Source organism: Phyllostomus hastatus, unplaced genomic scaffold (genome assembly GCF_019186645.2).
Source record: "Phyllostomus hastatus isolate PE091 unplaced genomic scaffold, TTU_PhHast_1.1 phas_scaffold_1224, whole genome shotgun sequence".
Classification (NCBI taxonomy): domain Eukaryota; kingdom Metazoa; phylum Chordata; class Mammalia; order Chiroptera; family Phyllostomidae; genus Phyllostomus; species Phyllostomus hastatus.
In genome coordinates, this window is record NW_025334008.1 from 2,424,744 (window position 1) to 2,451,737 (window position 26,994).

Genomic DNA, 26,994 nt, shown 5'->3' on the forward strand with positions numbered 1-26,994 from the left:
ATCCCTCAGGGAATATCACATGACTACTCAGAATGCATGATACCCTCAAAACCCTGTTCTCTGAGTCCTGCATGCAACACCACTCCCTCTACCCAGGTGCTCCAGGAGAATACTTTGGCACCATCCTTGCCCCTCTCTTTCCTCACTATCCACATACATTAGAAAATTAAGTGAACTTGACCTTCAAATTATATCCTCCTTCCTGCACTATGACCGTGGTCCCAGGGCCATCACCTCCTGCCAGTCCTGCTGTGCCGCTGCTCCTTTGTGCTGCCTGGGGCTCAGTCCAGATGACTGTGGACAGAGCAGCCATTGGGGTCCTGGTAAAATAAGGCCTACTCTTGTGTTGGCTCTCCTCAAGGCTCCAGAATTTTCCATAGGGTCTGCAGCACCCTTCCAGCTGTACCCCCACCCATGCCTCCCTGGGCTGTCACCTCAGCCCATTGTCTCTAATCCATGAAGCTTGCTTCTTCCTCAGAGTTGCTGCATTCAGTGTTCTTCCATTCATTCTCTTTTTGGGAACTTTCCTCTTAAACACACAGCCTGCTTCCTCCTTTCCGCCTCTCTTTGTTCAGACATTATCTCTGCACACACTCAAAATCAGAAAACCCACCTCATATGTCACAGGGTCCTTTCTCTATGCAATTCTCTCTCAATCATCTATCAATATGTGACATGTTCTCATTTAATTTCTTATTTTAATTTCACCTTTGTCTCCATTATGAATACATTTTAAAGAGTTAAGAGCTTCTCAATCCCATAATTTTATTGTGGTAAATTATTCGTAAAATAAAACTTTCCATTTTTAACATTTTATAGGATATGATTCAATGGCATTATTTACATTCATAATGTTGTGCAACCATCACCACTCTCTATTTCCAGAACTGGTCATCATCCAAAACAGAAACTCTGCACAGTTACACAATAACTCCCAGTACCCTAAAAGATACATGAACAATAACAAAGGGGGGTGGAAACAGGAGAGGGAGATAGGGAGGGGTGGGGTGGTGGGGAGGGGTGGGGAGAAAGGCAGAAAACTGTACTTGAACAATAAAAAAATGTTGAAGAAATAACTCCCTGTTCCCCTCCCTTAGATCCAACCAACCAACCTTCTTCTTTTGGTGAGTTTTCCTATTCTTTGCTCATATGAGAAGAGTCATGAAACATTTGTTCTTCTGTGTCTTATTTCTTTCATTTATTATGTTGTTTTCAAGGGTTAATCCATGTTGAAAGAGATGTCAGAATATCATTTGCTCCTTTTTAATGCTGAAGAGTACTCTACTGTACGTATATGCCTCCTTAATTCATTAATTCTTCTGAGGATGGGCTCTAGGGTGGGTTCCATCATTACTTTGAATAACATTGCTTGCCCTATGGAGTGCAAGTACCTGTTGGAGTTTGTAAGTCCAACCCCTTCAACATTTACCTGGGAGTGGATGTTCTGGGTCATATGGTAACTTTGGGTTCACCTTTTGACAGAAATTCCAAAGGGTTTTCCATGATCCTGCACCATTTTTCACTCATAGAAGCTATGCATGAAAATTCCAATTTGTCTACATCGTTGCCAACACTTGTCATTTCTCATTTTAAAATACAGAGATATGTGTAATGACTGTGAAATCATAGTTAATTGTTGATTTCAGTGGTACTTCCCTAATGACTAATGGTGGTGGCCAATTTTTTTTTATGCGCTTGTAGCTCATGTTTATATTTGCTTTCAGAAGTGTCTTTTCATGTCTTTGGGTGGTGGATATTCTTGAAGCAGTGTTCTCTGATGCATCTCTGGGATCTACAACAATGCTAGTACATACTAGGTGTTCAGTGATGCTTCCTAAATGTGTCTATGAATAAATGAGTGAATGTCACTCTGCTCAGAAATGTACAATGACACACACAGTGGCTTGACTCACAGTGAGGGAGAATCAGGACTTGCAGAAGTAGGAATGGGGAAGGAAGAGCATTTCAGCCCAAGAAACTGCACATGCAAAGTCTCAGAGTCACCAAGGCCCTGGTCCAGCTGGGTGTGGACATGGTGTGACATTCACAGACATGGTAGAATCTTGTGCAGCATTCAGCTGGGGATGGACCATGCCAAGTCTTCAGATCCAGCCTGTGTCATTTCCACCTGGGCCTCTGGTCATGGAGAGGAGCCATCAGTGTTTGTACTTTGCTGGTAGTGGACAGTCTCTGGAACCACAGTCTGGAGGTCTGTGTGGAGGGCAGAGATAGAAGTGAGAGACTGATGCTTTCAGAAACCCAGAGAGAGATCAGACCACAGGCATAACCAGGGTCGGACAGGGAGGAGACAGAAATCAAGGTCAGCTCTGATTAGGCCCAAAAAAGGAACAAGACTTAGTGACATATTGGATCAGGGAGAAGAGAGGGAGGGCAAAGTGGAGAACCACACTTCACTTCTGGCCTTAGAGAAGGGGGGCCACCGTGTCATCACTGTGAGAGGGAACCCAGCAAAGAAATGAGTTTGGGAGAAAGGTGACAGCTCAATTTTAGCAAAGCTGAGTGGAGCCATCTGGGGGAGCAAACAGGGGAAGGTGTCCATTGGATGTTGGCAGGCGGAAGTCTGCCTCACTCACCTGTGGGGCCAGCCTAGGATGATATTCTCATCCTCCACATTTTCTGCAGTCTGGGACGACTTCCTCATGCAGATCCTCACTCTGAGGAAATAGACTGTGGTCTTTAGGCTGATGAGACCAGGGTGTAATGGGCAGCAGACCCTGTCCCTTGTAAGGAGCTAAAAGGGACACTGAGGCAGCAGATGTCTGGTCTGGTCCCATGGACCATGCTGAGCACAGCAGATACCTCTCATCCTGGATGTTTGCTGGACACTGCACTTATGACAGCGGCCCATGAGGAATCTTCACCCATCAACCCATCAGCCCCCTGGTTGTTCCATCCCATGAGCCATTCATACCCCATTACTGGTTCTAGACTCAGTCATATGCCCCCTGTCTTCCCCTTGTCCCCCTTTCCCCCTGGGGCTGAGCTCACATGAGGATGATGAGGCAGAGGAGAAGGACCAGGGTCTTGACAGCTGCTTCTGTGATGGCCACGAGTACCACCCCTGCCCTGAGTCCTAAGAGATGATAGATGTGAAATGATACACATTCAAATAGACCCCTAAGCACTGTAAAATCCCACTGACCTCCAAGGAAAGGGTGGTGGCACACTGAAGAAACTTAGTGCACCTCATATTACATAGAAACATCTAATTCCTCTAAATTGAAAAACATTTCCAAGAATGAATAATAAAATTTAAGGTATAGAGTAGAAGACTGAGCAAAGAGTAGAGACAGCTAGCTCACAGAATCAAAGACACGCCAATGACCCTTATTTATAAAACTCATTCTACACCATTTATAATGAGATAAATGCTCAGTAAAGTTCATGGAGAATGTGGTTTTCACCTAATATTGTGAATGTTCTAAGTGTCTCACCTCACCCTGGTCCTGTGCATTGGTGCAACCTTAATGGGAAACAGTTAGACATGTTTTCAAATACAGAGGATGTGGAGAAAAGAGAACCCTTGTTCACTGTTGCTGTGAGTGTAAATTAGTGCAGCCGCTATGCATAACTGTATGGAGGGTCCTCAAAAAATAAACAAGAAATAAAACCAAGAAGTATTGACATATGATCCAGCAATCCTACTCTCTGGTATTTATCTGAAAAAAAAAATGAAACTACCAACTAGCAAAAGTATCTGCACCCCCATGTTCATTGCAGCATTATTTACAATAGTAGAAATTTCCAGAAATCACACAATACTTGGTTCTTGGCACAGTGTCTCTAGACAGAGCAGAGAGACCGACTTGAATATATGGTGCATTCAGGCAAACATTGAAATGGCCCATGGCATTGGAGTGAATGCCCTAGAATAAGGGCTACACTCAGTCTACCATAGGAGACAGATTACAAATTATAGCCTTTAAAATACTGGCCCAAAATGCAAGTAACGTTACTGCCTTCAAGAAAAAGACCAATGTTCTTTAAAGAAATACAACAAAACAAAACAGTCAGTCCCATAAAAAGGGACAATGTCCCCCTCATAGAAAAGTTACTAGGCATATGAAGAAATATGAATGTGCAACACTTCATAAGAGAAAAACCATTCATGAAATCATTCTCAGACATGACTGAAGAGATGGATTTACCAAACAAATAGATGAAGAGTTTTCTTACAATACGTTTCATACACTCAAGGATGTAAAAAAATCATTACCATAATAAGAGAAGAAAATTAAGATAACAAGCTAAGGAACTGTAACTTCTAGAGGAGAGAATACATGTTCTGAAATGCAAATTTCACTGATGAGATTTATAGCAAGTTCAATGTGTAGAATAATTAAAAAAAAACTGGGGCATGTAGCCATAGCTCTTGTTATGACTGACAAATGCAGAGAATAAAAGTTGAATAAAGTTGCACAGATGCTCAAGGCCCTATTATTTAATATTAGGCAATAACATGTAAAATTAAAGAGCAAGAGACTAACAGAAAGAAAGAATAAAACTACAGATATAATTAGCTTCAATTTTTTTCAAATTCGATTACAATGATAAATCCACATCCAAACCATTCAACAAACGCAAATAGGATTAGGATTCCATCTCTCTTCTTTCCTCCCTCTCTCTCTCTTTCTCTCTCTCTCTCTCACACACACACGCGCGTGCGCGCGCACACTCAATCACATCCCACATCAAGGCACATATTACTTAAATCATATAAACCCAGTTAAAAACAAAAACATAAAAACCTGCCAGAGAAAATGGCAAACTACAAGCAGAGAATGAAAAAAAAGAAATTACAGGAATTCTCATAAGAAACTATGAAAATGAAATGAAGTTGAAGAACTGAAAGGGAAAAATGTTTTCCTAGAGTTCCTCATCTAAGAAAAACACCTTTCCAAAGATAATGTAAGCAAAAACTTTTCCAAACAACAGTTGAGAGAATTTATCACCAGCATACCTACATTCAAGAAACGTGCAGAAAGATCTTCATGGGAAAGGAGAAGGATGGGGATGGGGAAATGGACTTGGTCAATATAGAAATTCCACTTACAACATAAATAAGAGCAAGGGACATAATGTGCAATGTGATGGGTATAGCTAACACTGCTGTACAAGTAAGTCATAGGAAAGTTGTTAGAACAGTGAATTCTGAGATCTCATCATAGACAAAAATGTTTCCTTTTTTTCCCTCACTTTTGATTGCCTCTATGTGAGAAGATGAATATTAACTGAACCTACTGTAATAATCATTTCATAATATACATAAGTCAAATCATTATGTTGTGCACCTTAAACTTATACACTAATATACATCAATTATTTTTCAATAAAACTAGAAAAAGTAAAATAATATTGTAGTATAGAAAAATGGAATTATGTAAAGAAATGAAGAGCAATTAAACAGGTTAACATGTGGAAATATACAATCTAAAAGAGCTTATTCTTCTAATTATAAAATATCTTTACAATTCACTGCTTTGAAATAATACCATGAGATTTATAAATATATAATATGGTGTTGAATAATGGGCTTGTCATAACAACACTGAGGTAAGCACAAAAGTAAAATATTATGTGGAGTGTGATTCAGATTACTAATAAAATGCTCTTTTTTTCCTCATTTGTCCTCCCAAGCAATGAGGGAGAAATATCAGAAAAAGTCCTGGGAACCAAAGGTAAAGAATTATCTCTGAATGAGACACAAGGTCGAGTTACTCAGCACCTCCTTGCTCCACAAAGCTGTGCCAGGTGGGTGTCAGGACACAGTGGTTTGAGGAATTCTCATCCACCTGCCCAAGCTCTGGAGCCCAGACCTCAGCACCACCTTGAGGATGGGGCTCAGTCTCTCCTTGCAGCCTGGTCTCCATGGGAGTCTCTGAACTAGTGGGAGACATAAGCCCTGAAATGAGAGACTAGTGCTTTGGAGACTTTGCTCCGGAGAGGAGATGTGTGAAGCCGCAGTGATGTCCCCAAATCCAGGAGACCTTGAGAAGGGTCCTTGCCTGGTGGAGTACATGCAGGTGCTGAGAAAGCCAGCCCCCATGAGGTCCCCCCATGAGAAGAATGAGGATCAGGGGCCAGGAGTCCTGCTGTGCCCCACAGATCTGGGGGTAGGAATGAAAGATGCCTGGGGGAAGAAGAGGGGACAAGGTAGAGAGGTATTTTTCTCATCTTAGTCCTCCTCATGGTCCACCTCACAGTGCAGGGGTCCTGCTGATACTCACCCTGCACCACTAGGTTCAGGGAGATGTGGTAGGAGATCCGTGGGTGGTGAGCTCGACAGGTGAACTCCCCTGCATCTGCCACGACCACCTGGGGCAGCTCCAGGACCCCTGGCTCCAAGGGCTTGGAAGGGCTGAGAGTCAGGCTCCCCCGCCACCAGCTCAGCCTCCCTGGGGGGTTGCCATCTGTCTCACAGACCAAGCGCAGGGACTGGCCCTCCTGGACTTGCAGGGAGGTGGCATTGCCCAGGACCTCTGGGACTAAGGAGACACAGAGAGACAGAGGGCAGGGCTGAGAGCTGCTCTCTCCTCTGTCCACCCCCAAACACAGGAATGGGAAACCGCATCTCTGACACAAGCACAGCTAGCAAGGGCCAGTGGGGCTGAAGCTGCATGAGGTGAGCAGTGGGCAGGAGAGGCCAACTGTTGCTCCCAGAACTGGGGGTGGGCATTTGAGGAAGAGCTGGTCACGTGTACACCTGGGAGAACACCCTTGGGAGGTAGACTTTGATGTCAGAAGCTGTGCATAGGTGCTGATGCATGTAGGACTGACCATTGGAGGCTCACACACACACACACACAGGTGAGGCTCTCAGCCTCTCCCCTAAGGGAGGAGGGAGCAAGGTGAGTTCTGAGCAGAAGAGGAATAGGGTCACATGTGGGGTATGTAGAGATGATCTGGGGGCCCAAATTGTGGCAGCCAGAAGGAGGAGAACCTGGAGGCTGCAGGCCACAGAGGAGGCTGGTCCAGGTCCAAGTCTCTGTCATGTCCGAGTGAGAGAGAGGACAGAGGCCCAAGGTGAGGCTGGGTGGCTGTGGGGATTGAGGAAGTTTGAAATCTGAGACTTTTGCAGGATGTCAAGTTTGCTGAACTCAGTGTGTCCTGGGGAGTGTTGGGCAAACACAGGGAAGCCTGAAGTGACTTTCCAGACATTGTGTCAGGTCCCTCAGGCAGGAAGGGCCCTCCCTGGGGGTGTGGACGGCCCTCGGGGTGATCTGGTGAGCACAGAGCTTTGTGAGGGTCTTCAGGGAAGGGGTAGAACAGAAGCACTGGGTCAATGACTCTCCCGAAGGGTCAGGCAGAAAGGGGCTGGTAACCAGGCACACAGCTGCAGACTCATCTCCTTGGAGGAGAGGGAGAAGGCACAGCCAGGGAGAGGGAAGGAGTCAGGAAGAGGACATCATGAGAAAGTGCTGGAGAGAAGAGGTCAGGGGTGAGGGAGCAACCAGAGGTGACACTGAAAGGTCAACTTGAAATTCACAGGAAACCTAGAGAGACCTGGCAGGGAACAGGTGGGGGACAGGGCAGAGGGGGACTAGAGTGGAGAAGGGTGAAGGGGCTTCATTCTGCCCAATGTCAGATCATGTGCCCCCTGTGCCCTCTGACCTCAGCTCCAACCCGGGCCTCTCCCACCTGTGCTGTTTCTCCAGAACATGCGGATGTGTACAGAGTTTGATGTGAAAAGCTGTGCAGGGATGCTAATGCAGGCAGGGCTGACCATTGGAGGCTCACACACAGGTGAAGCTCTCAGCCTCTCCCCTGAGGGAGGAGGGAGCAAGGTGAGTTCTGAGTAATGGAGGAATAGGGTCACATGGAGGGTATGTGGAGATGATTTTGGGGCCCAAATTGTGGCAGCCTGGAGGGGGCAGAGACTCCAGGGCCTCCCCCACCTGTGCTGTTTCCCCAGAAGACATGAACAGTCAGGTTCTGTGGAGCATCTGGAAGAGAAATAAGTAAGTGTCCACCTGCAGTATGATGGGCTGGTCATGAGCAAGGTGGTGGGTCTAGGTGTTCTCTCCATCCTCACCCCTGCCATGCCCAGGAGAACGGTCCCCAAGTATCCTCCACCCACCCCTGCTCCCCCAACATTCATATCCCTTCAGGACCCGACGTCCTGGCTGAGCACTCACACACAGTGAGCTGGATGGTCCTCTCGGTGCTCACATCAGCCCCAGGGAAGGTCACTCGACAGGTGAGTTTGGTGCCGTGGTTGTCAGGCCTTGGTGTGAGGGTGACCACTGAGGAGTTGAAAGTTCTGGAAACCAGGGAGGTAACATTGACCCCGATCCAGTAGAATTTGGGTAGTGTGCCTCTCTCACAGGCCCACGGCACCATGCAGGTAATGTTCTTGGGGCGCCCCGATTCTAGGAACCCCTGGAAATGGATGTCCGGTGTCTGTGACAGAGCTGGAGAACAAAGACAGAGACCCAGACCCTGCAGGTGGAGTGCCTGAGTTTGTCCCTACCAGCAGCTTCTGTGCCAGGCCAGCCTCAGGTCCTGTACCCTGGATCCCTCTGAATTTTTCCTAGGATGAGGAGCAGGGTGTCCCATCCTGTCCCTGTGCTGGGTGTCCTCAAGACTCATTTGTGTGTCCTCTCCTTGCCCCAGTTCCTTACCTGTCACATGTACTGAGAGTGGGTTCTCTTTGTAACTGTATTTGACATAGGATCCTCTCTCCACCCTAAAGAAGTATCTCCCTGTGTCTCTTCTCTGTGCCTCTCTGATGTGCAGGGAGCAGCTGTAAGTCCGGATGTCTCCAATGAGGTGGAATCGGTCCCTAGTCTCCATCATGACTTTATGACTGGGGTTGTTTGTGGCCACAGGATCATCCTCTCCTGACTTGGCCCCTTCCTGGAACCAGAAGCCATAAGCTGGGTCAGACTCACTCCAGCCTTCCTGGGGGTAGGACATATTGCAGGGCACGGAGACACACAGGCCCTCCTGCACCGTCACGGACCCCTGCACTCGCAGCTGGAATCCTGGATGCTGAGCCAGGGACCCTGTGGGGAAAAGAGGGTCAGCCACAGCCTCCACCCCAGCTCACACGCTCTCCCCTCAGGCACTCACCGGCCCACAGCAAGGCCAGCAGCAGCAGCAGCAGCAGCAGCAGCATCTCTGGAGGGTTTCTGGGCTCCTGTGGGTGAAGAGAGAAGGAAGGCAGTGAAAGAGAGCCTACAGGGAGCAAGCCCCACAGAAGCTGGGGAGCAGCATAAGAACTCCCTTTCCACAGAAGAGGAACTACCACGCTTGAGTCTGTCCCACATATGCAGAGTCAGTGGACACCCCATAGCTCAGACGCTGGAGACCCGCCCAGAGAGGAGTGGTCAGGGAGCAACCCAGGTCCTGCCCCATCTGGGAGAGGTCCCTACAGGACCAGGATCTCTGAGAATGGGACACGTGAGTCTCCTCCAACGCCTACTCCTGGTGTATTGCCTTTTAAAAAATGAAATAAGCCCTGGCTGGTGTAGCTCAGTAGATTGAGTGCCAGCCTGGGAGGCATAGGGTGGCAGGTTGAATTCCCAGTCAGGGCACATGTCTGGGTTGCCAGCCACGTCCCCAGTAGGGGGCGCTCAAGAAGCAGCCACACATTGTTGTTTCTCTCCCTCTCTTTCTCCCTCCCTTCCCCTCTGTCTAAAAATAAATAAATACAGTCTTTAAAAAATTGAAATGAAATCAGAACAATGACCTCATGGGTTGTTCTTTATGTACATTGTATGAAGAAGAAGCATTGTATCTTGGCTTATAGTAGTTTTGACAATATGCTGGCACAGCAAGAAGTGGACTGTGACCCAATCTTAGGAAACTTGAAAAACAGTGCCAAAGGGTCGCCCTCTAGTGGCCGAATTTTGTCAGTGTGTCAAGTTTTCATTTCATGGGGCTGGAGATGGCAGTGAATACAATCCTCGCTGAACAAAGGCTGAAGGTTTGAATAACATTTATCTGAGAATTTTCCCATTTACTACAGATTTTAAATTTATGGGCTTTAAAGGTTTTCATTTTTTTCTGTTTAATTTCTGCTACATAAAGGGATGTCTTATTTATGTTCTCAGATGCTGGTTCCTCTGTCGTCTACAGTTATTTCTGGATTAACTGAACTTTGTCAGCTTTACTGTTCTATCAAAGAACTAAAACTTCATGATGTTCATCTCTATTGAATAGTTTTTCTGTTACACGTGGTCTTACATTGGTATTTTCTTTCTTCAATTTTCTTTTCATTTATGTTACTGTTATTTTCCTAAGTTTTTTTTATGATTTTATTTACTTATTTTTAGATACAGGAGAAGGGAGGGAGAAAGAGAGAGAGAGAAACAAAACATGTGGTTGCCTCTCACGCACCCCCTACTGGGTACCTGACCCCCAACCCAGGCATGTGCCCTAGACTGCAAAATTGAACCAGAGACCCTTTGATTCACAGGCTGGCACCCAACCGCTGAGCCACACCAGCCTGAGCCCTAAGTTATTTTTAATAAAGTCTTAGCTTATTAAATTTGAGCTCTTCTTCATCAGATATAGACATATGAAATTATATGTATTTCTTCTAATAACCACTTTAGTTTTACAGCATATGTTTTATAGTTAGTATTTTTATTATTACTTAATTTTAAATAATTTTAAATTTGCATATTTTATGCTTGACTTATTTATAAGGGATTTTCTGAATTTCTGCTAATATTTACATGCATAGTGATACAGAGTTATATTTATGACTATATAATATATAAACATATAATATATATTTATGACTACAAGAGCTGACCCCTCCCCAAAAAATCCCAGAATTATCTTCTGGAGAGCAGGCCCCTTGTAGTACCAGAGTCCCCCACTAGGTGGGTGTTCCAGAACCCATCTCTGTGTGTGTACCAGCTAGTATTATTGTGAGAGGCTGTGTTCAGCTTCAGTGATTTTTTTCTTTTGAAGACTATTTTTTAAGACATTTGCCTGTTTCACAATGGGAATTTATGAGTGCACCTGCCCATACCACACTGATTGTTAAACAGTTTTTGATCAAAAACGGCATGACCCTTGTGCTCCACCCTCCCTATTCACCTGATCTTGCCTTGAGCGACATTTTTTTGTTTCCCCAGATGAAAAAAGTCCTGAAAGGGAAATGTTTTGCCAATGCAGAAGAGGTGGAACAAAAAATGGCAGAAGCACTAAAAGGTTATCAAAATTGACAAGTTCAAAAACTCTTTTGAGCAGTGGAAAAAGCATCTCGATGGGCGTATAGCATCAAGTGGAGAGTATTTTTAAGGTGACTGAAGTTTAAACATGTAAAATAAATAAGCAATTATTTATAAATAAATTCTGTTTTTTTTCAGGTCTCCCTCATGTAATATATTATATAATCAAACATAATATAAATATAATAGTGCTTTTGTTGTCAATTTCTAGCTTAATCAACTTGGAACCAGAGAATATATTCTGCATGATTTCAATCCACTTCCATATGTTGAAATTTTACTTTCTGTGGCTCAATATGTGAAAAAGTATTTTGGGATGTTTCATGTGTGTGCGTGATCAAATAAAATGCATGTTCTGTCATCATTGAGACAACTTTTCTATCTATATCTGTAGGTCAAGCCCTTAATAATGCTGTTTACATGCAGTGTAATTATATTTCCTGAGTGGTTTTCTTGTCTCTGTGTTTTATAAATTATCATAATATATATATTAAAATTCCCTCTAAGAACATGGATTTGTTTAATTTTTTAAAAACTTTTCCAGTTTTTCCCTTATGTTGTCATATGCATGCACATTTCAAATGTTATCCGTCCCTGGTAGATTGAATTTTTCGTCATGATGAAGTGCTCCCATTTATCTTCATTAATACTCTTTATTATAAAGTATATATTTTCTGATATAAATACACTTGTGATGGTCAGCAATCCTCAGAAAAAGTCAATCAAACACTAATCTAGGTTTTACATAGATCTCTTGTAAACAACCTACAGACACATTTTCCCCTATTCTGACTATATTTGTATTTTATTGAGAGCATGAAGTCCATTTATGCTTAATATGATTTTAAAGATATATTTGGGTCTAAATATGTAATCTTATATTTGTACTCTATATGTTCTATTCTCTTTTTTCCCTCTTAATCTCCCATCTCTTGCTCTCTCTGGTTTGATTGAAAAATATTTCCAGAACCTCTTATACTTCTAGTTTGGAGATGATAAACCTGGAGTCAAGTCTTTTAGAAAATTTCCTTGATCTTGCAACAGCAAAATAGCAAAATCTAAAGCCTATCATAACATTTTGTTTTCTCCTGAATAACATAAAGACTTAATCAGATCAAAATTCCATTTATACTTTCCTGAATTATGTTACAATAGTGTGGCATTTCAATATTATATTTTATGTTTGACCCCTTTACGCATCATATTTTTCACAATAGTGTTTGTTTTTTTTAGCTCACATATTTGCCACTTTCTCTTTCATTGTTTTTTTTAGAGAGAGAGAGAAAGTGGGGAGGGAGAGCGAGAGAAACACCAATTTGTTGTTCTGCTTACTTATGCATTCATTGGTTGCTTCTTGTTGATGCTTTGACTGGAGCTTGAACTTGAACCTTGGCATATTGGGATGCTGCTCTAACCAAATGAGCTACGAGCCAAGGCAGAGATAAGGTCTTTAAAGAGATACTTCAGTTTAAGTTGAGGTTATGAGGTTAGGCTTTAATTCACTATCTGTGGTGTCCTTATCAGGAGAGGAGATTTGGACCACAGAGGGAGGACTATATGAAGATACAGAGAGAAGACAACCATCTACAAGCCAAGGGAGAAGCCCCAGAAGACACCAAGCCTGCTGACACGTTGATTGAAGACTTCCAGCCTCCAGAACTGTGAGAAGTAATTCCTCACTTGTGTGTCCTGATCTCCGAGTACACAGTGTTGGCATCTTCCTGTTCCCGAAGCTTCAGATCATGAAATCTGAGGAAGGCATAGTGGAGCCCCTGTTCTTCTTTTGCAGTGGGCCTGACACCATCAGGGGCTGGGTGAGCTGAAGGGCTGTCTGTCAAGAACAGATGCTGATGCCCCTGAGTGGAAAAAAGAGAAAGGATTCAAAGCTGCTCAAAGGTGTCTGGGAGAAAGCAGCCAAGGGCCAGAACAGGGGTTGGAACAGGTGGAACTTCTTTCATTCACCCGTCCATTTATTTTAAAATGTTTAATAATTAAGATTGGCCAGTCCTTAGAGAGTGTTTGTATTGATCACATTATATTCTTTTAAGAAATGCTGGGAGAGGAAGCTATGATCATATTCACCTTACAAAAAAGTAAAACTAAGACTAAGAGAAATTAGACACACATCTCTGTAAATGTGCCACTGAGCCACGAGGTCACTACCAGTCTTTTTAACAACAGTGTCTTCTTTTGTTCAGGTGGGTTACAATTTTCTAGGAGAGGTAGTTACTAAACAAATAGAAAACACATATGTTTCAAGTTCTAAATTTGGAATGGAAGATATTTTAAAACGTAAAGCAAGGGAAAGGGTCGAGTATGCTAGAAGACGGAGTGGAGACCAGGTCTTGCAGCAACCAGACCCCCTCGCCCATATCTCCTCCCTGCCCACAACACCCTCAGGGTCCAGAAGTATGAACTAGAAACCCTTAAACAGAAGCTATTTTTTAAAAAATGAAATAGTGCCATTTGAGACAACATGGATAGTATCATGTTCAGTGAAATAAGCTAGAGCAAAAGGGGCAAAACTGTATGATTTCACTCATGCGCAGTTATAAAACAAAGCAGCAGACAAAATGAACTCCCAGACACAGTCAACAGAATGATGGTTACCAGAGGGCAAATGGGACTTCAGGGGAGGAGGAAGAGGGTAAAGGGGGCCAAACACATGGTGATGAGAGAGACTAGACTTTGGGTGGTGAGCACACAATGGAGCATACAGATATTGTATTATAAAGTTGTATACCTGAAATGTATATAATGTTATTAACCAATGTTATCCCAATAAACTTAATTTTAAAAAGAAAAAAACACCTGGCTGGTGCGGCTCAGTGGATTGAACCAAAGGGTCTCCAGTTCCATTCCCAGTCAGAGCACATGCTTGGGTTACAGGCCAGGTTCCCAGTAGGGGGTGTGTGAGAGGCAACCACACATTGATGTTTCTCTCCCTCTCTTTCTCCCTCCCTTCCTCTCTGTCTAAAAATAAAAATTTTAAAAAAAGGAAAAAACCCAGATTGAAAACAAAAATTCACCAAACTGTACACCTGAGATATTTGCATTTTGTTGCATGTGGACAAAAAAAAAAACATTCCAGGGTAGAAGATAATCTGACATATGAGGCTTGAATACCCCCCAACAAATCAATTGGACCACGTGCAGATTCTATCAGAAGCAGCAGCATTAGAGCAGTTGAATCAGCGATTTAAACTAACCACATGTGGAATTCCTGAAGATGTTGGACATCTAACACTGAGATGTCTGTTATGCAGGGCAGCATCGGAAGGAATAATGCTGAATGGGGGGCTGCATCCTGTCACTCACCCTGGCGCCTGAGCTCACGACTGGGTTCACATCATTGTCTGTTCTCTGCAGTTGCTGGACTGCTCTCTCCCTGCAGGTCTTCACTCTAGGGAAACAACCCCGGGAATTTCAGCCTGGTTATTTGGGGCATAGAGCAGACAGACCATCCCCACTCCCTCTGGAGAGCATGCAGCGAGGTGGGTGGAGGTGGGCCTTCTCCAGGGGCTTCCAAGGACTGGACCAGGAAGAGTTGGGAAAACCTACTTGGCCATACTCGGCCCGGCTGATTATGGGCTGATTCATGCCAGCACTCAACCTCCCTTCCGTGGCTCCTGCTTTCCCACCAATCCAGGGTCCTCCAGCTCAGGCTTCCTGAGATTTAGACCCCTCCCTCTGGCCCTGGACCTCACTCTTACCTGAAGATGAGACAAAGGCAGAGGGAGAGCAGGGCCAGGGCCGTGATGCCGGCTCCCCCAACCACTCCCACGGCCCCACAGTCCCTGGGCTCTGGTTTACCTGCAGAGAATTTGAGTTTCGTGTAAACCCCAACCCCAGTCCCCGGCATCCTCCACACTGGCCACTTCTGTCTCTGTTCCATTAGCGCACTTCTCACTCAGGCCTCCGTGCCTCAGCATTCTGTCTGTCGCCTTGTGGGCCCTTCCCTTCCCGGCTCCCTTTCGCTGACCTCAGGACTCAGGATCTTACACCCCCACCCACTTTGGCCCAAGTTTTAAAATGCCTCTTCTCCAAGCTCCACCTGTCTGGAGCTGTTATGGCTTGATCTGTGTGCCCCCAACATTCATATGTTGCAATCCTAACCCTCCAGTACCCCCCCTGCCCCCGCCATCGCCCCATACCTCGCAACGTAACCTTATTTGGAGATAGGGTCTTTGCAGAGATAATAATTACAATGAGATTGCTAGGGTGGACCCTTAATCCGATACGCATGATATCCTCACAAAATGCAGAATTTGCACGCAGACACACACAGGGGGAACGCCACGTGAACAGAGATGGGGGTGATGCTTGTACAAGCCAAGGAATGCCAAAGATTGCCAGTCAGCCAACCCCCAGAAGCTAGGGGAGACCGGCAACACATCCAGAGCCTCAGAAGGAATCAACCCTGCTGACGCCTGGACCTTGGACTTCCAGCCTCCAGAACTGTGAGACAATAAGCCCTCCTGTTTAAGTCTATCGGTTAGAGGTATTTTGTTACACAGCCTCCTATTCCTCCAGGCATCACCGCCCTCCCCCGCAAAAGACCCCTGGCAGCAGCAGGACACTGGAGCTCTGGGCCCCATGGACATTCCCAACCTCGAGGTTGAGCCTGAGGCGGGCACTGAGCCCTGAGCAGAGGCTCAGGGAGCTGTTGGCCCACGGCCCCGCAGAGCTGGAGGTGACCTTGCAGGAGGCGTTGCTGGGTTACTCTCCAGCAGCCCCACCCCCAGCCTCCAGCGCTGCAAGGGGATTGGCTGAGCCCCGGAGGAGCAGCTGCAGCACACTCTCCTCCTCGAAGTAGCAAGAGGGTCCCAGCAGCTGTGGGGCAGGGGTGTGGGGAGTGAGGACTAGGGCCCTCCCAGTGTGGTAGGCAGTTAGACAGCCATGAACACAGCAAGGACGGCGGCCAGGTACAGAAGGTCACCAGCGCGGTGCCTAGCAACAGGCAAAACTGGGAAAACAAGGAGCTTGCCCCTGGGGAAACCTTTCCTCCCCTTGCAAATCGCTGGTCATGCAGTTCGGACCCTCCTCTGAATCTGTCCCCTGGCATGTTGCTAGTCACACGGGTTAGACCCCCTTAAAGGAGGAAGGAACATGGGGGCTAGAGAATAACCCTTAAGCATGGAGCTCCCAGGATGACGAGGTTCTGACCCACATCAACTACATTTAGGCCTCTGTTGTCTTTCAGCTCCAGGCCCAGAAAAGCAGCAAAAACAGACAAGTGATACCAGGACTGACAGAGGTCAGAACCAGCAACATTGATTAATGACCCCCTGCCCTGGTGCCAACCCATCAGGAGAGACCAGGACCCTGAAAGGGCACACCTGGAAAGTTGAGGAATATTCTACTGGGATCCTCCCCCAATCCCAGGCCTCCAGATAAATACCCTTAAGGCAGGGGTGTCAAACTCGTTTTCACCAGGGGCCACATCAGCCTTGAGGTTGCCTTCCAAGGGCTGAAATAACTTTAGGATTGTATACATGTAACTACTCCTTAACTGTTAAGGAGTTGAAATTACATTCGGCCTTTGGAAGGCAACCTCCAGGCTGATGTGGCCCCGGGGAACATGAGTTTGACACCCTTGCCTTAAGACAGAGGACCCAACCTGCTCTCCCTTCTGGGAGGGAGGGGAGCAGGCCTGCATTCCCTCCCCCCCCCCCCCAAAGCGATTACCTTCTCTCTCCTAAGCTCCAAGGGCCCCTTCTTTTGCATCTGTAACTTGTGTCCTCAGCCCATTCCTTCTATGGCTCACTTCTTCTACATCTGTGACTTTCTAAATAAACTTTTATAGTTTGAGTCTGAGCTCTGAAATCTTTCTTAGCCAGAACTCAAGGACTGAGATTGCTGAATCCAGGTCCGGTCTGACTCCACTGGTGTAACACCTGGTGCAGTTCTTGCCGCTGCCAACACCAGGACCCAGCTGTCTGCCCCCAAGCGTCCCCCACCCCTCCACTCACAGGGCACAGAGAGGCTCAGTGAGACAGGGAGGGAGCCGAGTGGGTCCTGAATGTGGCAAATGAATTCACCTTCATGCTCCATTTGCATCGGAGGCAGCGCCAGGACCCCGGGTGCTCAGGGCTGGGACTGGCTCAGGGCTTTTGACTCCAGGGACCTGCTCTGCGTCCCACCCACTCACAAGACCCAGGGTCTTGTCTTCCCACCTGCTTGCAGAACCTGGCTGTAGGTTCCCTTCAGGCAAGAGGCCAGAGACGTCCTGTCCTAGTAAATCACCCGCTTTCTGACCACAGCTGCTCTCTGCAGCTCCATTCCCCCTTGGTTCCCTTCTTTTCTCCCTCAGCCTCCGCCCCCCGCCCCCGCAGGCCCCTGACCCGGCAGCAGCGGCGGCAGCGGCGGCAGCAGCAGCAGCAGGACACTGGCGCTCTGGGCCCCGTGGACATTCTCTGCCTCGCAGCTCAGTCTGAGGTCACAGCCGAGCCCCACGCGGAGGTTCAGGGAGCTGTTGGCCCAGGGCCCCGTGGAGTAGGAGGTGATGGTGTAGGAGGCGTTGCTGGGGTTCTCCTCGAGCAGCCCCTCCCCCAGCCGCCAGTGCAGCGAGGGGACCGGCTGAGCTCTCGAGGAGCAGCTGCAGTTCAGATCCTCGTCCTCCCAGGAGCAGGAGGGCCCCAGCAGCTGTGGGGGGTCTGTGGGGAGCCAGAAGAAAGGTCAGCAGTGCCCCTGCCCACCCAGGACCCAGGTGCCCTGCCCCCAGGCTCCCCCACACTCACAGACCACAGAGAGGCTGAGAGAGATACTTCTGGAGCCCAGCAGGTGCTGAGCCTGGCAGGTGAACTGTCCTTCTTCTCCAGCCCCCACTCTAGGCAGCTCCAGGATCGCGGTGCTGGAGATGGGGGTGGCGTTCAGGGCTGGGGGCCCCCTGAACCAGCTCATTGCTGCAGGGGGGTTGCTGTCAGCTACACAGAGCAGCCTCAGAGCCGTGCCCTCCAGGATGGGAAGGGATGTGGTTTGCAGAATCTTGAGGGCTTTGTGGGGAGAAGTGGGGAGAGAAAGAGAGAGAGAAATGGGGTGGGCAAAGCTGGAGCGCCTCTCCCCCTGCGATGTCCCCACTAGGCTCTGAGGAGGGCCCTGCAGCATCCTGGCCTTACACCTTCAGGAAGGGCTCCAAGGATTTCCCTCGGGTCGCCCAGGCTGTCCGGCAGATGGGTGACAAACAAATGCAGTTACGGGCCAAAGAAGAGAAGACAGAAGCAGGAAGGTGTAAATCATCAGAGAGAAGGCTGAAGCCAGAGGGGTGTGAGCTTCCTTGCATTTGGCCACAGGAAGCTGTGGGTGAGCAGAAGATGAACTTTCAGGAGTTGATATTGCAAGGGGGGCACTTTCCATCTGACCTCAATAGCTGGCTTTCCCTGTATATTATTCCTCTTCAGAGCTCTGGGACTGACCTAGACCCTGAGTCCATCCTAGCCCTGGGGAGAAGAGGTCCTTTCCTACCTGTGCTGTTTCCTTGGATGATGTGGATGGCCATGTTCCGTGGAGCATCTGGGACAGAAGAACGTGGCAGCCTCAACATCCATGGTGACAGATGGGTAGGCACTGGGCCCTTCCCCACCCCCCAGGAGCCATGGAAACAGGTGAGAGGGCTCCCTTCCTCTTGGACTACCAGGCCCCCAATTTCAAACCCCTGGCCCAGCACTCACAGGTGACATGGAGCTGGACAATTCTCTCCACAGCCACACCCATTGCAGGGAACTGCACCTGACAGGTGAGGTTTGTCCCGTGGTCCTGAGGCCGTGGGGTGAGAGTGAGCATGGACGACAAGTGTGTCCTGGGGCCCAGGGAGGTGTGAGCAGCTGATGTCCAGGAGAAGAGGGGGCTTGTGCCCCGCTCACAGGCCCAGGGCACAGAGCAGGTCAGGTTCGTGGGGTGGCCAGACTCCAGGGTCCCCAGGGTGAGGATGTCAGGTGTGTGGGTCAGGGCTGGAGTGAACAGTGAAGGTTAGGCCCCCTCAGCCTGTGGTCAGCCTACCCCAGGGTCTTATTTTGGCGGTCCCCACTCCACCCCCAGGGGCCTTCATTTCTCTTTTTCTGGTACCCCACACCCTGTGGCTTCTCTTTGGGCCACTGTCATACCCGTCACTTTCAGAAAGAGCATCTCATCTGTATAGGAGTGTGCATTCCCGAAGTAATTTTCTATTCGGAAGAAGTACAGCCCACTGTCCCTCCTGTTGGCATTTTGGATGCTCAGGGAGCAGTTGTTGGACAGGGGGTCCTTGGGGAGGAAGAACCGGCCCTGGGTCCTCTCCAGCACCTTCTGTCCAGGTTTATTTGTGGCCACTAGAAGATCATGCTTCATATTCACTTCTTTTTTAAACCAAAACATGTAATGGGTTCTAGAGATCATCCAGGAATGGGAAAATTGGCACGGCACCACGACACACAGGCTTTCCTGCACTGTTACCAACTTCTGTAGTTTCAGCCAGGAGCTTGAACCCTGAGCCAGGGGCCCTGGAGAGAGAGAGAGAGAGAGAGAGAGAGAGAGGGAGGGAGGGAGAGAGAAACTCAGCCTAGAGCTTCGGGACCTCCTCCCACATGGGGTTCCCTCTCCCCCTCAGCCCACTCACCTCCCCAAAGCATGAGCAACAGCAGCCTCAGCAACATCCCTTCCTCATGCCCGGAGGTGGAGGTGGCCCACCTTCTTCAGCCCTGTCTGAGAGAGAATGGAAAGATGCAGATAAGGGAGGGCAGAAAAAGCTTAGACCGGAAGCCTGTGGTGAGAACGAAAAGTCACAAGCCCAGAAGAGGGAACTTCTTCCAACCCCATTTCTGCATGTGGCAAATGAACCCTCAGGCTCCGAGGAGGTGAGAGACTTGCCCAGCTAAAACAGCAAGGAAGAAGGAGAGCCCCCAAGTCCTGGGGTCAGGCATCCTCATCTGCACCAGAGAAGCAGGTCCCACCTGGCCAGATCCCTGACAGTCATGGCCTTGGGGTCCTCATGGAGATGGCCTGCTAGGGATGAATCACAGAGTAGCCAAATGGGCACCAGCAGCAGAGAAGGCAACAGAAGAGGCAACAGAAACACCACACACCTTCACTCATTTCACTCATTCATTCATTCATTCATTCATTTGCAAACTAACAAAAAAGATTGAGTCAGTCCTGACCTTCCACTAGTTCAAGCAGTGAGAGAAGACAGACACGAGGAGGGGCTAGAGCTTTATCAGAAGGCACTGGGGAGCCACGGAAGGTTGTTAAACAAGAAAGGGGCAGGGTTGTTTAGGGGTCAGCACGGTCCCTCTGAGGCCCGTGTAGGGAAGAGCTGGAAGGGAGAGATGGGCGGCCCAGGTGCCAGACAGGAGATAGTTGTGGGTTGTAATCGTTCAGCGGGGGTAGAACACATCTGCATGGTGATGGGGGGAAAGATTTGAGATGGAAGGCCCTTTGAGGAAGTGAATTTTGAAGGAAGGTGTGATGAATGGGGCAGGTAGGTGTTTCAAGTGACTCTCAGAGCCCAGGGATGGGGGATGGAGGTGCTGTCCCCAACAGCACAGTAAGCATGCAGGGCTGGGCTGGGAAGAAAGTTGTAGGAAGACAGCAGAGTTGGCCCCTGGGGTTCTTCCCTAGGGACCCTTGCCTATGTATCACATCCGGAGACAGCACTCTATACTGAGAGACAAATGTCACAGAATCCCTCTCTGTTGTGAAGTATGCCCACTCCCCTGAATCTCAGAGAGCAGCTGTGGGCCTGTAGGTCCCCACAGAGGTTGGAATTGGCCTCAGGTTCTCTGTTCCCCGTTCTGATAGAGCCTGTGACCAGACCAGAGGGGAATGATGATGATGTCTGCTGGCCACCATCTGGGATCCGAAGGTGCATTTCGAGGGGGCTAACGTTAGCCCAGAAAAGCCGTGGGTTGGACTGGAGAATGGGACTGAGGCACAGGCTGGTCCCGCTCTGCTCTCACTGACTGAAGGTCACACGTTCACTTCCCGCACCACCCTCTGGGGCCACCCTGACCAACAGAGTCTCTGAGAGCAGCCTCACCGGAAACCTCTTCCATACACCTGTTACCCTCACAGCTGTGGCCACGGCAGCATCCACATCTTTGGGCTGCAAAGAATAGTTTAGATTCCCTTGGCACCATCGGATGAGCCTGGAGGTGGGGGCAACTGCAGGCTGGTCAGAGAACTGGGGGGACTCTTTTTGGATGGAAAGTGTGGTCTCTGCCCCAAAGTTTTCCTTTCAACAGGACTACCTCTCTCTCTCAGGCCACTGCAGGGGAAGTGAAAGCTGAGCTCAACTCCCCCTGGACCTCAGCAGGTGGAGGCTCCTCTCCTTCTGAACCCTGAAACTCTGCCCCTCATCTCTTGAAGACCAATGCCCACTTCCCTCTAGAGAGGTGTGGAGTTGGAGGGTCTATTTTTTCCAGATGCTTTCTTGGAGCCATAGGTACAGAAGAGTGAGATTCCAAGACTCTCCTGGGACCAAATCCTCTCTGTCTAAGAGTCACCCCAAGGCTGGAGCACCCTGGATGGCCACAGGAAGCACTAGGTGAACTCTTGAATCCATCTCCCCAGGGAGTCTATGGACAGAGTCTAGGACTGACCCTGGGACCCTCACTACAGTGCCAGTCCTGGGTGGGCGGTTTGGGTTCAGGGGGAGATCACAGATGACTGGATGCCAGCCCTCCTCACAGTTCCTGTGAGCCCCACACATACGAGTACAAAATATCCCTGCTCGTCTTCTCCACAACCTCTCCAGCCTCCACAATGCCTCCCCACCACAGGTGACTGACCACCTGCCTTCCCTCTCCTAATTACATCATTCCTGCAGCCACCCATTTATCAGGTTACACCTGTGAGCTCTCCCAGTCTAAGCAAGGTCCCTCATATGTCTCCACATTGCATGTCTTCCATCACCTCCAAGACAAGGCCTCCTTCCACCTCCTGATAGTTCTTTTCTTCATCATCCTGCAGGCAATGAGGCGCATTTTTAAAAATCTTTCAGGATTTGGCACAGAGCTATAGGCAGTAATAGACAGTAAGGCACCACGTGCTTCTGTACTCTGTCTTCCAGATCTCTATGTAGGCACCAGCCAGAGATGGGGCAAGAGAAGAGGAGAGGAAAAGAGGGGGACAGGTGAGGGAGAAGAAGAGGAAGAGGAAGAGAGAAAGAGGGAATCAGCATGTCAGAGAGAGACGCCCTTCCTGTCTATGAGAAGTACAGGGGGAGGGGATGGGGATTTACCTCAGACAAGGAGGGATTTCTAAAGAGATTGGGGGTGGAGTCTGCCCTAAGCATCAAGAAACCAAGGGTATGGAAGCAGTCCGTCTCTAGCTGAATATAGGACCCTGTCTCCCAGGGTGGCAATAATAGAGGAGAGGAGTATGAGAGCTATATAAATTGAAATCAAAGAAAGTTAAGTCAGGGGCCTGCCTCGCGCTGCCTCCGAGGAGCCTCCAGAACCAGAAAATTCCTGGAGAGCTGGATTGATAGCTACTCACCCATGCCTTAGCACTTACCCATACCATAAGGGAAAACAGACCACAAAAGACACCTTGTAAATGTCAGAGTTAATCCCAGCCCCACCCACACTCTAGTTCCCATACCAGCAATTTTTCATAGAAACTACGAACAGATACAAGCTCCACCTCCAGAGATGGTTGACTTCTCTCTTCTTGCTTTTGTGAGGAGAGTCCACCACTGTCTGTCTCTAGGCGGCTTTTTTTGCCTATTCTCTCTGATCAAAAAACTGACTTCCTCTTTAAAAATCTGTGCTGGCTTGCATCTTGAATTATTTCCTGCAAAACCAAGAACCCTCCAACCCTGGGGGCTGGAGTCCCTACTCACCCCTCGACATCAGCAAGGTGTCTGAGAAGGAGCCTATCCTGTTTATCCTCCATCCCCAAGCCTCTCCCAATTCTCCTATTGGATTTTCACCACCGGTGGGGGGCGCTATTTTTTTGGGGGGAGGAACAAGACACAGTCTGGTCCTTGATGAGCTGCCCAAATGGGAGCTGGCGCTGTCCTTGGTACTGAAGCAGGATGGAGACCTGAGTTTAAGAAAAAGAGTTAGAATTCAAGACTTACAAACTCAACTACATAACATTTGGAGGCAAACCCAAGCCAAACTAAGTTAGAAGAAAATAATAAACTGGGCAAAGAAATTCATAATTATATTACAGCCAATGACTGTATTTCCCAACATCACAAGAACTTATTCAAATCCTTAAAAAAATACTGTATAAGCTAATCACGATGAAAAATTATATGAACCGTCATTTCATAGAATGGCAGAACAGAATAGAATGGAAAATACTAGTGACTATGAAACCTATTCTAAAATGCTCACCGTCCCTTAACAAGAGGAATGCAACTTAAAGCTACAGTGAGGTACAGTTTTCATCAGTAAGAATGCAATGATCAAAGCGATTGCTAACGCCCTCTGCTGTTGAGGTTGGAGTGAAGCAGAGAGGCTAACACTGCAGGGAAGTGGGGGTGCAAACTGGTTCAACCTCTTGGAGAGCCATTGGCCATGTCTATCAAAATTAGAAATGCATGTGCCCTTTCATTGAGTAATTCAAATTCATACAGATGCAAAACAGATGTACAACATTATTCCCTGTAGTGTCATTTATAAGTAACCAAAGTTTTTTTTTTCCTGATCAGTATGCCTTAGTTTAAAGACATTGTATACACATATGCAGTGGAATGCTTTTCAGTTGTAAAAAAAAAAAAGGGTAAAGTTCTTTATTTACTAACATGGAAGGATCCCCAAGAATAATTGTTAATTTAAAAATGAGATACAGCCCTGGCTGGTACAGCTCAATAGACTGAGTGCTGGACTGCAAAGCAGGGGGTCACCGGTTGGATTCCCAATCAGGCACATGCCTGGGTTGTGGGCCAGGTCCCCCGTAGGAGGCACGTGAGAAGCAACCACACACTTTCTCTCTCTCCTTCTCCCTCCCTTCCCCTCTCTCTAAAACTAAATAAATAAAATCTTAAAAAACTAAAAATGAGATATGGATCAATGTGTGTAGGATGCTTAGTGTCTAAAAGAATGCTCATACATACACAGAAATGCTCACATAAAATCTATATTTATATCTACACATAAAGATAGATATATAAGTATCCTTATATATGCATAAGTGTCTCTGGATGAACACATCAGATACAGTTTAGAATGGATGACTCACACAAAGAAAACTGGGAATCTGGGGCAGGAAGCAGAGGTGGCAGAGGTACTTTCTACTACATACTCTTTTAAACCCTTTGAATATATGAGACTATACAAATAAACTGCCTGAGGGAAATAATTATATTGAAAGTATTGAAAACTAAAGAGGCTGGGTGAAGAGTTAGGATAAAAGAGGCAATATCTGAGGCTTGAATGTGATTCTTGGGGAGGGAGCTGAGAAGTTTAAGTCAGCTACCAAAACAAAAGATCCCTTCAAGTGGTTCAGAGAAGTGAGGATGGAAAGTCCTTATAAGATTTGACAAGAAGAAGGTCTTTGTGATGGTGATGAGAATCAGGACTGATAACAGTAGACAGAGGAGGTAGGGAGCATTCTAGTACCTGTACTTTGCATTTCTGATCTCAGCCCTCCTACCATGCAAACCCCAAGAGATGGAGTCTGTTCTGAGGTGCAACAGACACCTTGTCCTTCCATCAGAGCCCTGCAAAGGAGGAGTTTTCTTCTTCCTGTATTGTTTTCACAGGCATCACAAAAACCCGTGGTCAGGTTCTGTGGAGCATCTGAATTCAGAAGACAACATGTCCTCCTTCAGTTTTGAGGTTAGTTTCAGTTTTAGCATCCTCTTGGTCCCCCTCTGCTGTCCAAAATCCAGGATGCATCCCCAAGTACCCCAGGCCCTGACTCTTTGCCAGTACCCACAATGACCCACAAGCCATGGCCCAGACTCACAGAAGACACGGAGTTAAGTGGTTATTTCTGTGGTCACATGAGACCTCAGTAAGGCACCTGGCAGGTGACGTGGGTGTCATGGTGCCAGGGCCATGGGATGGTTGGCTGCAAAAACAGCACCAGGTGTTAGGCCTCGGTTCAGCAACCTCTGTTCTTGAGTTCTGGCTAACAGAAGAATTCTGAGCCAAGACTCAAGTTCTAAAAGAAAGTTTATTTAGAGAGACATAGAGGTAGAAGAAGTGAGCCATAGAAGAAATGGGCTCAGGAGACAAGTTACAGGTGCAAGTTACAGGGGTCCTTGGAGCTTAGGAGAAAGAAAGGCAAAGAAAACACACCTAGGGGAGGAAGAAGGGAAAAGGAGAAAAGTCTGGAGGTGTGATCAGGGAGAGACTGAGAACCCCTAGAAAAGAAGAGGGTGGGGAAAGGCACAGGGGTGCTTCATAGAGGGAACCGTGCTGGGTTTTCCGTCCCGAAGACTCTTCTCTGGAGGCCTCGGGAAAGGATCTCAATGAATGCATCAGTCCTGAAGTCAGCCATGACATTGCTGCTTTTCTGGGCCTGAAGCTGAAATGCAGCTGAATTCTGGATGTTTTCTGTGGGGTTAATAGTTAAGGGAGTGGTCATGCAAGGGCCTGTGTTGTTGCCCATTGCTAGGAACTCAGGGCTGTCCACCCTAATGACCCTCTGCACCTGGCCTGTATTTCCAACTCTGCTCATGCCTGTCTACAGTATGATGGTGATCTTGATGAGAGAACTATCCCAGGACCCAGGCAGATATGTGTGTTCCATGTTCAGAAGAAGGTGAGGGACTTCCTCCAATCACAGGGTGCTGACATGGAGCAAATTAGGGCCCCAGGATGGCCAGACTCCAGAGGTGCTGAGAGGTGAATGTCAGGTGTCTAGATGAGGGCTGAAAAGGATAGAGAAAGAAACCCAAGACACAGAGAGGGGACTCCAGGGTGTGACTCTGGAAGTGGCCTCTGCACAAGCCCCAAAGATACCATCCTCTGAGCCTCAGGCTCCTGGCACCTCTACTCTCACTTTGATGCCCCCTCCTGCACTCTGAGTAGAGGCCCAGCCCAACTGTCCCATTCAGAAAGAGACTTGAAACTGAACTTCACAACAGGCCCCCTTGTGGCAGGAAAATTAGAAAAGGGAACAAAGGCCTCCAAGCCCTACCCCTCCCCTTTTCCGTCTTGGCTGGAACTTTGGAGATGTGACTTTCACTGACCACCTGTGGGCCCCCTCCCCCTGCCCTCCCGCTTCCTCCTCTGAAATTTCCTGTAATTGAGGGGACCAAAAAGAAGGAGGAGGTGGAGGAGGAGGAAGAAGAGGTGCAGGAAGAGGAAGAAGAGAAAGAAAGAAAGAAAGAAAGAAAGAAAGAAAGAAAGAAAGAAAGAAAGAAAGAAAGAAAGAAAGAAAGAAAGAAAGAAAGAAAGAAAGAAAGAAAGAAAGAAAGAAAGAAAGAAAGAAAGAAAGAAAGAAAGAAGGAAAAAGAAATGGAAGGAAAGGAAATGAATGAATGAAGGGAAGAAAAGAGAAGAGAAGAGAAGAGAAAAGATGAGAAGAGAAAAGAAAGGAAAAGAAAAGAAAAGAAAAGAGAAAGAAAAAGAGAAAGAAGTTGCTATGTGGAGTGGAGGGAAAAGGATGAGCCATATCAGCAGTCCCAGTGTCAGAAGTTGGGCACCACCCTATTTGCTCCCCTTGCCCATGTTTAATAAAAACCTTCCACCCAGACCCCATCTTGTTCTCTGAGGTTGCACCCTCTCATTTCTTGAGTGAGTAATATCACTTTAATAAATTTACTGTGCTTTGCTAAGTCCTTCTGTCACACTCTCTAATCCCTTCTTGGGCCATGACAAAAACTGGACTCCAGTATTGAGCTGAAGCC

At 47.5% G+C, this 26,994-nt stretch overlaps 2 protein-coding genes across 3 annotated transcripts in view; both read right to left on the bottom strand.

Moving 5' to 3' along the window:
* Nucleotides 1–740: 740 nt before the first annotated feature.
* LOC123830292 (sialic acid-binding Ig-like lectin 13) lies at nt 741–9,279 on the bottom strand. 2 transcript variants are annotated; one of them, XM_045856367.1, is made up of 8 exons: nt 9,094–9,279; nt 8,643–9,026; nt 8,157–8,432; nt 7,917–7,964; nt 6,249–6,506; nt 3,010–3,094; nt 2,595–2,675; nt 741–2,211 (listed from the first exon to the last, which is right to left on the bottom strand). In XM_045856367.1, exons 1-8 carry the CDS (start codon nt 9,137–9,139, stop codon nt 2,157–2,159), a joined length of 1,233 nt encoding a protein of 410 aa, XP_045712323.1. In that variant the 5' UTR covers nt 9,140–9,279; the 3' UTR covers nt 741–2,156. The 2 variants fall into 2 exon arrangements, with proteins under 2 accessions (XP_045712323.1, XP_045712324.1); XM_045856368.1 differs by lacking the exon at nt 7,917–7,964.
* Nucleotides 9,280–11,922: 2,643 nt separating this feature from the next.
* The window catches only part of LOC123830264 (sialic acid-binding Ig-like lectin 5), a 37,948-nt gene continuing 22,876 nt past the window's right edge, over nt 11,923–26,994 (bottom strand). The window contains exons 2-10 of the mRNA XM_045856319.1: nt 19,801–19,886; nt 19,310–19,684; nt 18,878–19,156; nt 18,672–18,719; nt 17,948–18,202; nt 17,552–17,863; nt 14,921–15,020; nt 14,526–14,610; nt 11,923–13,063 (exon numbers count right to left, since the gene is read on the bottom strand). Of these exons, the coding sequence (XP_045712275.1) occupies nt 12,884–13,063; nt 14,526–14,610; nt 14,921–15,020; nt 17,552–17,863; nt 17,948–18,202; nt 18,672–18,719; nt 18,878–19,156; nt 19,310–19,684; nt 19,801–19,837 (1,671 nt within the window). The 5' untranslated portion in view covers nt 19,838–19,886 and the 3' untranslated portion in view covers nt 11,923–12,883. The remainder of the gene's footprint in view (nt 13,064–14,525; nt 14,611–14,920; nt 15,021–17,551; nt 17,864–17,947; nt 18,203–18,671; nt 18,720–18,877; nt 19,157–19,309; nt 19,685–19,800; nt 19,887–26,994) is intronic.